A 9,607-nucleotide genomic window follows, 5' to 3' on the forward strand; every position below is an offset into this window, starting at 1 on the left:
GAGAGGAGTGAGTGCCGTCACCGAGGGCCGCGCCAGACTGCGACGGATACTGGGAGGGCAAGTGTTTCCTTTTGGCGCTTCCCTTTGGACCCCGGAGTGAAAAACTCTAACGTCCAGATCAGTGCAGAGAAACGCAGATTTAGGACCCTGAGGAGTCTTTTTCACCCGTTTCCCTTCACTCGCTCAGGCGCGCCGAGGGCAGTCCTTGTGGGGTCCTCGTGGCCAGCCAAGATGGCTGCCCCCGCAGTGAAGGTTTCCCGAGGATGGTCGGGCCTGGCGTTGGGCGTGCGGCGGGCTGTCTTGCAGCTTCCAGGGTGAGAGGGTGGCGAGCAGCGGGGGGGCGCTGCGAGGAAGGAAGGGGGCCACAGGCAGGCCGCGTGGGCCCCTAGAGAGAGCACTGCCCTGGGGGCCGGAGTATCTGGATTCAAGCTTCTAAGTTAGCTGCGTGACCCTGGGCCAATCCGAAGGTTTAGTGACTACCTCTCGCCTAAGGAGTCTGGCTGATCTAGGGTTCTCACGCGGAGCTGAAAGTGCGGTTCAGCTAAAGAGCTCAGAGCTGGGATCGCCTGTGAATTGGGATGGGTGTGTAGGCGCCAAGCCCATCCTTACCGTTAGCACTTGACCAGGAGGAGACTTTACCCGCCTGCTTGGGGAATGTCCTCCTACTTGGGACAAGGGCCTGAATTGTTGTGGCTCAGGTTTAGCTCGCGGTCTCCGCGCCGCTCTCCCTCGTCGGCGCGTTGGCAGTCATGCCTGTTGTTAAGTCAAACCTACTCGCTTGTGGAGTCAGCTTTTGCCTGCCTCCTCCTTTTCCCCCCTCCCAGGCTAACTCAGGTGAGATGGAGCCGCTATAGTCCTGAATTCAAGGATCCCTTGATTGACAAGGAGTATTATCGCAAGCCTGTGGAGGAGCTAACTGAGGAGGAGAAGTATGATCGGGAGCTCAAGAAGACTCAGCTCATCAAAGCTGCTCCAGCAGGGAAAACAAGTTCTGTGTTTGAAGACCCAGTCATCAGGTTAGATGGAAACAAACACTTGTTACATGGACTGGGACTATCCCAGGGAGGGTTTCTGGTGAGGATTCTGTGATACAGCCTTGGAGAGCTAAACGTGTTGCTTTTCTCTTTGAAGTAAATTCACCAACATGATGATGATAGGAGGAAACAAAGTACTGGCCAGATCCCTCATGATTCAGGTAAACAGCACTTCCCTCCTCAGTCATCTTTCTTGCCCCCCTACCCCGTAGCCTTGTACTTGGTACTTTCAGTGTAGCTTAAGAGCAAATGGATTCATGTATCTATTATTCAGATTAACTTCCCTGCATGTGTACGGGCTTTAATGAAGCCCTGTAGGAGTCAACAACTGCCATTCCTTGGTGTTTCGGAAATAAACACACAATTAAAAAAAAAGGAACAAATGAAAAATAAAACAACTGCCATTCCCCACCTCACCCCCCACCCCCTCCACGCCACAAATCTCAATCCACTCTTTCTGTCCTAGTCTAGCAAAGGGGGAGGCACTTAAAAACTTTGTTTTGGATGTGCTGTGAGAGGAGCTGCATTGCCAGCGCAGAACCAGAGGATGGGAGTAAAGGGCAAGGTACTAGCTTGGCTGGGTAAACCCTTTAGGGAGACTGGGGCAGCCTCTTCCACCATATTCTTTTGCAGACTCTGGAAGCTGTGAAACGGAAGCAGTTTGAGAAGTACCATGCCGCTTCTGCAGAGGAACAGGCAACCATCGAACGCAACCCCTACACCATCTTCCATCAAGCACTGAAAAACTGTGAGCCTATGATTGGGCTGGTACCCATCCTCAAGGGAGGCCGTTTCTACCAGGTGAATGAATGGCCAGGGCAAGAAAGCAGGGCCCTCCACATGTGAAACAAGATAGGTGGTGCTTGGGAGTTGGGTCAAGATTGATAGCTTTCTAGCTGGTGCAGTGGGATTGCACCTGTAATCTCAGCACTTTGGGAGCCTAATGCAGGATAGCTTGAGCTCAGGAGTTAAGAGACAGCAGGGCAACATAGGGAGATCCCGTCTCTACAAAAAAAGCAAAAAAATTAGCCAGGTGTGGTGGTGTGCACCTGTGCTCCCAACTACTCAGGAGGCTGAGGTAGGAGGATCACTTGAGTCCAGGAGGTCAAGGCTGCAGTGAGTTATGATTGCGCCCCTGCATTCCAGCCTGGGCAAGAGAGAGAAACCTTGTCTCAGAAAAAAAAAAAAACGGCTGGGCACGGTGGCTCACACCTGTAATCCCAGCACTTTGGGAGGCCGAGGCGGGTGGATTACCTGAGGTGGGGAGTTCGAGATCAACATGGAGAAACCCTGTTTCTACTAAAAATACAAAAGTAGCCAGGTGTGGTGGCGCATGCTTGTAATCCCAGCTACTCGGGAGGCTGAAGCAGGAGAATCGCTTGAACCCAGGAGGCGGAGGTTGCAGTGAGCCGAGATCACGCCACCGCACTCCAGCCTGGCAATAGAGCAAGACGCCATCTCAAAAAAAAAAAAAAAAAGAATTGAGACTGTCACGGTCCACTCGTCTGAGTCCTGTAGCATAAAAATTATAGGCAGAAGGTGGAAGAGAGTGAAGAAGTATCTAAGTGACATCTGGGAGCCCACCTCCCTTCGCCGTCTTCTGTCAAGCATCCTGTGTGTCCTAACCTGTAAAATTCTCATGGCGAGGGACTATTCATATCCTGTCTTTGTATGCCAGTGTTTGGCATAGTGCTTGACCGATAACTGATGCTTCATCAGTGTTTGCTGAACAGTACTAGGTATCTCTTTCATAGCATTTAATTATATTTTATTGTCCTGAGTTTTCTTGTGTTCTCCTTTTTCAATATCAACTCCATGGGGTAGGGACTTCTTCATTATTGTCTGCACTCTCGTGTCTGGCATGGTACTGACGCATAGTGAGGGCCTGACAAATGATTTTTGGACATGGGGTCTTGTTTTTTGGTTTTCTTTAACTGTTTGTATAGGGTCTTTTTGTTTTTAACTTTTTTTTTTTTTTTTTTTTTGAGATGGAGTTTCGCTTTTGTTGCCCAGACTGGAGTGCAGTGCCGTAATCTCAGCTCTCGGCTCACTGCAGCCTCCGCCTCCCGGGTTCAAGAGATTCTCCTGTCTCAGTCCCTGCCCACCCCAAGTAGCTGGGATTACAGGTGGCCGCCACCATGCCCAGCTAATTTTTTTGTATTTTTAGTAGAGACAGGGTTTTGCTGTGTCTGAAGACTGAAGGGGTCTTGTTTTTAGGTACCTATGGTCTGAGGTGGATTAGTCACCCCAGCTAATGGGGCTTTTCCTATTTGGTTCTTATAACAACTTGGTAGGACTACCATGTAGGAGGGAAAATGGCCAGTGCTTTTCTTCTTTTTCTTTTTCTTTTTTTTTTTTTTGAGACGAAGTCTCGCTCTGTTGCCCAGGCTGGAGTGCAGTGGTGCATTCTTGGCTCACTGCAACCTCCGTCTCCTGGGTTCAAGCATTTCTACCTCAGCCTCCCAAGTAGCTGGGATTACAGGCGCCTGCCACCACGCCCAGCTAATTTTTGCATTTTTAGTAGAGACGAGGTTTCACCACATTGGCCAGGCTGGTGTCGAAATCCTGACCTCAGGTAATCCACCTGCCTCAGCCTCCCAAAGTGCTGGAATTACAGGCGTGAACCATCGTGCCTGGCCTTCTTTTTTTTTTAATATATGGAGACAGGGTCTTGTTGTATTGACCAGGCTGGTCTTGAACTCCTGGGCTTAAGCGATCCTCCTGCCTCAGCCTCCCAAAGTGCTGGGATTACAGGTGTGAACCACAGTGCCGGGAGAGGCCAGTGCTTAATTAGTATTTGCTGAATGAACGCCTCTTATGTCTGCTACACTGGGGTCACCTGAAGGTGAGGGAAGCTCAAAGAAGAAAAGACAGGCCCTTCTCCCCAGGCCTGACCAGGGCTGGTCCAGAGGGAACATGTGGCTACTCCTTAGAATTCAGGGAGGCAGGAGGCCCCAAACCCTGGCAGACTCTTGGACCAACTTGCCTATGTCCTGTCTCACCCAGGTCCCTGTACCCCTACCCGACCGGCGTCGCCGCTTCCTAGCCATGAAGTGGATGATCACTGAGTGCCGGGATAAAAAGCACCAGCGGACACTGATGCCGGAGAAGCTGTCACACAAGCTGCTGGAGGCTTTCCATAACCAGGGCCCCGTGATCAAGAGGAAGCATGACTTGCACAAGATGGCAGAGGCCAACCGTGCCCTGGCCCACTACCGCTGGTGGTAGAGTCTCCAGGAGGAGCCCAGGGCCCTCTGCCGCAAGAAACAGTGTGAGCTGCTGCCACGCTGAAAACTACCTGTGGGTTAAGGATGTAGTTCCTTTGTAAGGGTGGGCAGGCCTCGTAAGAAAGATGTAGCAGCATATTCACTATCCGTTAATCCTTCTTGCTTTGAGGCTGGAACTTGCTCTCTCTGCCCCCATTTCCTTGTAAAGAGGGAGCACATTGACTTGGGAATTTCCTCCAGGAAACTCAGGGCTGTTTTCTCTTCCCGTAGGTTGGGGCAGACCTTTGGATATATAAAGGAAGCAGTTTTAGTATCAGAAAAGATTTATTAGAAAATTCTCACGCTGAACTGGTGTAGCATGTGGTGCAGCATTCAGTGAAACTGGCTGGAGGAAATAGGCTTGTTTCCAGAGTTGTCCTTATACAAAATGTATAAAAAGCAGTTTCTGGTGTGACTTGTGCTCTGCCTCCACCCCTTGACATCCCAAAGTATCCCACCAGTGGCTATGCTTACCCATTTTACAGATGGGTAAACTGAGGCACCAAGGTAGTAGTTGCACTAATGGTTACACAGTGCAGTGGCTCTTGGGAGTTGCCCTTCTCTGCCTGGCCCTGGTGGGTTGTGGTGGGGAAAGGGGCTCAGGGCAGGACCACGGCATAAGTGGGAAACATCTCACCAGGAGATGGGAAAGTCTAGAAGGGAAGACACTCAAAGTCTGGAAGGGAAAAGTCTTTGGGTGAGGCAGAGACTCCACTGCCAGCTTTAGAGGTGGGTAGAAGAAAGGCCAGTGCTGGCGAGGAAGCCCTGATTTGGAGGCCTAGTCGGAGACTTCGCTGTAGTAATACTTGTGGGCAGCTGGCGTCGTCTTCCAGCCGGCCGCCCGGAACTCAATGATCTCCAGCAGCAGCAGCTGGGCCAGGGAGCTGAGGCCAGTTGGGAGCAGGAAGCCATCCCGGATCAGCACAAAGAGCTCATCCATGCGCTGCCCATTCATTTTCTCCAGCTGCTCCCCAACCCGGTGCAGCTGCAGCACCAAACAGTCCACCTGCAGGGGACAGTGTGGGTAACACAAGTGAACTGGGGCAGTGCCAGCCTCTCACACAGCATTTGCCAAGTGCCAGGTGCTGTGCTTTGCCTTTACACTCGTTCCCTTGCTCCCTCCTTACCATCCAGTGGGTACTTCCACATCTTACACAGAAAGAAATGAGTTCCGGGACTTGCCTGAGGTCCCTCATCTGGCCAGGCTCCACTCAAGCCTGTCTCCAAACCACTTCTTCATCCCACTCTCCTGCCTCCCACACACTGCCTGACCCTGGTTTGGCTTTGGGGCCGTCTGTACCCACAGCTAGCCATGGCTTGCACAGCTGCCATCATAGGTTGGCTTTCTGACTGAGAAGGAAGCTACTGAGCCAGTAGGTTTTGGCTGCTCTCTATTGGATAAACTCCAGACCTGGCAGCTTGTCCTATAACTGACAGGCCTTAAACACCCCCACAGTCCTGCCCCAGAAGTGACACAGTCCTCAGAGACCTCCGTGAGCAGTGGGCTGACACACGGCTGAGCTGGACTGTCCATCCTGCAGCCTTCTGTGCTTGTGCCAGGGCTGGGGCCACCCACCTCCTCCTCCTTGCTCAAACTGTCTGGCTGGGCCAGCCGGAAGAGGCAGTCATAGACAGGGTTCACCAGGGCCATCATGGGCATGTTGTTCACCTGTGAGGAAGAGGAGGGGTCAGAGCACCAGGCTTAGTGGCCAAGGGGAGCAGTCCAACCTGGGCCTCGGGAAACAGGCCATGTCTGCCTCCCAGGGTGGCTGCCGGGGCCTCACCCTCAGGTAGTCAAAGATGTTGCAGATAAAGGTGACATAGCAGACCCAGCCCTGCAGGGAGCGTGCTCGCAGCTGCTCCCGAGCCTGGTACTCCTGCTGCAGCCGGTTGAGGAGTCCACGTCGGAAGACACTCTGGCCTGCTTGTTTACTCTCTGCCTGTGAGCCAGGGAGAGGAAGGTGAAGGGTGGGGGGCGGTGCCCCTGCAACCCCACCCATCCTATGCCTCTCTCTGTCTTTGAGCTAGACCCTGTGCATCTCTGTCCTGCAGGCCAGGCCTTCTGCCCACTCCTGAAGCACCTTCCTCAAAGCAGCTTCCTTTCCTCTCCCAACCCCCAACCTGAATGATGGCGTAGCACATGCGTCCTGCTTCCTTGCTGAACACACAGTCCTGCAGAGAATGGTCCACAATCACATTGGCCACTTTCTCCAAGTCCACAGCACCCGGATCTAGGGGTAGAGATAGGAGGGGAGTCTAGAGCTGCTGCTTTATCACATTTGCGTCCACCCGCTTCTAAGAATTTGAGATATTTACAGTAGAGCACTCATATGCTTGAAGTGAAAGAGATCAGAAATCATACAGAGGACAGTGGCTCCAGTGGTGCAATTGGTTAGCGCATGGTACTTATAAGAAATCATGGCCGGGCGCGGTGGCTCATGCCTGTAATCCCAACACTTTGGGAGACCAAGGTGGTTGGATCACCTGGGGTCAGGAGTTTGAGACCAGCCTGGCTAACATGGTGAAACCCCATCTCTACCAAAAATACAAAAATTAGCCAGGTGTGGTGGCTCGTGCGTCATCTCATGTCATCCAAGCTACTTGGGAGGCTAGGGCAGGAGAATCGCTTGGACCCGGGAGGCGGAGGTTGCAGTGAGCCGAGATCATGCTATTGCACTCCAGCCTGGGCGACAAAGCAAGACTCCGTCTCAAAAAAAAAAAAAAAAAAAAAAAAAAGAGAAAAAGAAAAGAAAAATAAAAGAAATCATACAGAGGGCCTGGTGTGGTGGCTCATGCTAATCCCAGCACTTTGAGAGGCTGAGGCGGGTGGATCACCTGAGGTCAGGATCAGGAGGTCAAGACCAGCCTGGCCAACATGATGAAACCCCGTCTCTACAAAAATACAAAAAATAAGCTGGGCATGGTGGCGGGCCCCTGTAACCCCAGCTACTTGGGAGGCTGAGGCAGGAAAATTGCTTGAACCTGGGAGGTGGAGGTTGCAGTGAGCCAAGATCGTGCCATTGCACTCCAGCTTGGGCAAGAAGAGCGAAACTGTCTCAAAAAAAAAAAAAAAAAAAAAAAAAAGGGAAAAGAAACCATACAGAGGACAGTAACCATACAAACAAACAGCTTTAGCTGTCTTGTCTTCTGGTTGCCCAGTCAGAGAAAGTGGGGAGGGTTATGTGGCTAGTAGGGACCAATAAAATAAGAATGTAGTTTCTCAGGAAACACATCTTTTCCTGGCACTAGGTTGAGGAAGGAATACTGACCAGGACATGCCTCCAACAGCAATTTCACAAGAAAAAGTGTTCTTATACTACACACATGCAAACCCCCGACAAGAGAGGGCCACATAGGGCCTCCCAACAGGCTCGGCTTGACACATGATGGGTGTTGCTAATTATTAGTTGAAGACAAACCTCTGTACTGCGTGTTACAGCGGGAAGGCATCAGGCGAGAGCAATTACTATAGCTCCTCTGGCAAACGGAATATTCTCCATCTTCTGTCTCAAAGCAGGCAACTGTGCATTCAAGAGACGGGGCTATGGCAGCACAGAAACCAGCAATTCAAATGTAAGCGCTTCAAGGGCAGGAGCCGTGTTCTTTTTTTTATGGTTAAACTTTTTTTTTTTTTTTTTTGAGACAGGGTCTCGCTCTGTAGCCAGGCTGGAGTGCAGTGGCAGGATCATGGCTCATGGCACCCTCACCCTCCCAGGCTCAATCAATCCTCCCATCTCAGCATCTTAAGTAGCTGGGACCACAGGTGCCTGCCACTATGCCCGGCTAATTTTTCAAAAAAAATTTTTTTTTTTTGTAGAGATGGGGTTTACACCATGTTTCCGGGACTGGTCTTGAACTCCTGGACTCAAGCAATCTGCCCACCTTGGCTTTCCAAAGTGCTGGAACTACAGGCATGAGCCACTGCGCCTAGCCCTATGGTTAAACTTTTAAAACAGTCTTTACAGTCTGAGAGGTGACTGTGATTCATACTCCAAAATAATGGCCTCAATGTAGCTTGTCTTCCAGTTCAAGAATTACGTTGCCGACTCCTATCGTCAGAGAATGAGGGGAGGGGTGGAGGCATTCACCAGGCTCAGCCTCTGGTGCTGCCCACAGGGGCCCTTCTCTGTGGCTCCTGACCCCAGCTCAGGAGGGGTCCCGTGCTCACCTTTGAGTGCTGTCTTCAGCAGCTGCTGGGTCTCTGCATCAAAGGACTGGATTTTATACTCCTCTCTACTGGGCTCCCCCATGACTAGCCAGCCCCGGTAGCTCTTGACTGGGCTGGGAATAAGGACAGCACCTGGGGAGAAGAGGCGAAGGGAGCGGCCTCAGGTGTGGAGCGCAGGGCGGGTTCAGTCCTGCAGGCCCTGGACGGGGCTGACGGCGCTCGGGACAGGGGCTCCTGGGCGGTCCGTGGCGTGCGGTGGTTGGCTGAAGGCCCACCAGGCTTGGCTTCTGGTGGGGACTGGGCATCAGCCAGGCACCTGCTGCTCAGTTTAGAAATCCCTCGCTTGTGGGATTACACAAGAGCGAGAAGCTGAAGCAGGAAAGCGCCCACCCTCCAGTCCCAGCAGGAGGCAGGAGTAGACTGGGGTAGGGTGTGTGCGGGAGGACGTTACAGTTGCTTAAATAAAGCGGCCTGACGTTGCTGGCCCAGGAAGATGCCGGGTGAGGGCCAGGCTGGGAACTCCAAGCGGTGCGACTCCGTCCCCAGCAGGTCTCCGAGCCCCTCTCCCCAACCCTCTCTTTCTGGCTTTCGCCGAGTCCTTCGGTCTCAACACCAGCCGCTGCATCCCCCAGATGGGGCCGGCCTGCGTGGGTGGGGACGCAGGCGCCCTGTCCGCCGCCCCTGCCGGGAGCAGCCTGAACTCCCCAGACCCGTGCCAGCTTCTCCCCGGGACAGGCTTGTCGGATCGGCTCCCGAGTGGCAGTAACCCGGCCCTACGCACTCGAGACTCCTAATTCCTGAGTTCCATTCTGGAGCCTTCCTCTTACTGGGGGGCAGGATGATGCGCCCCGGAGAGGTGGCTCCCGCCGGAGGCTCCCCTCTGGCCGTAGGAGGCGCCTTTAGGGTCTCCAGCCCTCGGCCGTTCCCCCCGCGCCCGGAACGCCCCTCCCGGAAGCACAGGGCGGGCTGCGGAGCCCACGGCCCAGGGTCCCGCGGGCGGGAGAGGCGGCGTGGGCGCCGGGACCCACCTGCCGGGCCGGTGGCGCGCGCGCGTGCCCGGGGCCGCTCGGCGCCTGGGAGCGCGCAACCAGCGTCCGGCGCTGCGGGGCCCGCCGTGAGCTCATCTCCTCGCGCGGCGC

At 53.5% G+C, this 9,607-nt stretch overlaps 2 protein-coding genes across 12 annotated transcripts; one reads left to right on the forward strand and one right to left on the reverse strand.

Annotated features, from left to right (window-relative positions):
* The first annotated feature begins 181 nt into the window (after positions 1 to 181).
* MRPS7 (mitochondrial ribosomal protein S7) lies at positions 182 to 4,715 on the forward strand. Its single transcript, XM_003813306.5, has 5 exons — positions 182 to 314; positions 825 to 1,016; positions 1,132 to 1,195; positions 1,668 to 1,835; positions 4,041 to 4,715. The coding sequence occupies exons 1-5, from the start codon at positions 232 to 234 to the stop codon at positions 4,260 to 4,262; spliced, it is 729 nt and encodes a 242-aa protein (XP_003813354.1). The 5' UTR covers positions 182 to 231; the 3' UTR covers positions 4,263 to 4,715.
* On the reverse strand, positions 4,567 to 9,593 carry MIF4GD (MIF4G domain containing). Of its 11 annotated transcripts, none has more exons than XM_034942870.4 (7): positions 9,497 to 9,585; positions 8,469 to 8,600; positions 7,720 to 7,821; positions 6,422 to 6,531; positions 6,085 to 6,240; positions 5,877 to 5,969; positions 4,567 to 5,306 (listed from the first exon to the last, which is right to left on the reverse strand). In XM_034942870.4, the coding sequence occupies exons 2-7, from the start codon at positions 8,548 to 8,550 to the stop codon at positions 5,079 to 5,081; spliced, it is 771 nt and encodes a 256-aa protein (XP_034798761.1). In that variant the 5' UTR covers positions 8,551 to 8,600; positions 9,497 to 9,585; the 3' UTR covers positions 4,567 to 5,078. The 11 variants fall into 11 exon arrangements, with proteins under 11 accessions (XP_034798761.1, XP_034798760.1, XP_034798759.1 ...); XM_034942869.4 differs by having other exon boundaries at positions 7,720 to 7,842; XM_034942868.3 differs by having other exon boundaries at positions 5,790 to 5,969; positions 7,720 to 7,842; positions 9,497 to 9,576.
* Positions 9,594 to 9,607: the final 14 nt, after the last annotated feature.

The sequence above is a fragment of the Pan paniscus genome, chromosome 19, assembly GCF_029289425.2.
Source record: "Pan paniscus chromosome 19, NHGRI_mPanPan1-v2.0_pri, whole genome shotgun sequence".
NCBI lineage: Eukaryota > Metazoa > Chordata > Mammalia > Primates > Hominidae > Pan > Pan paniscus.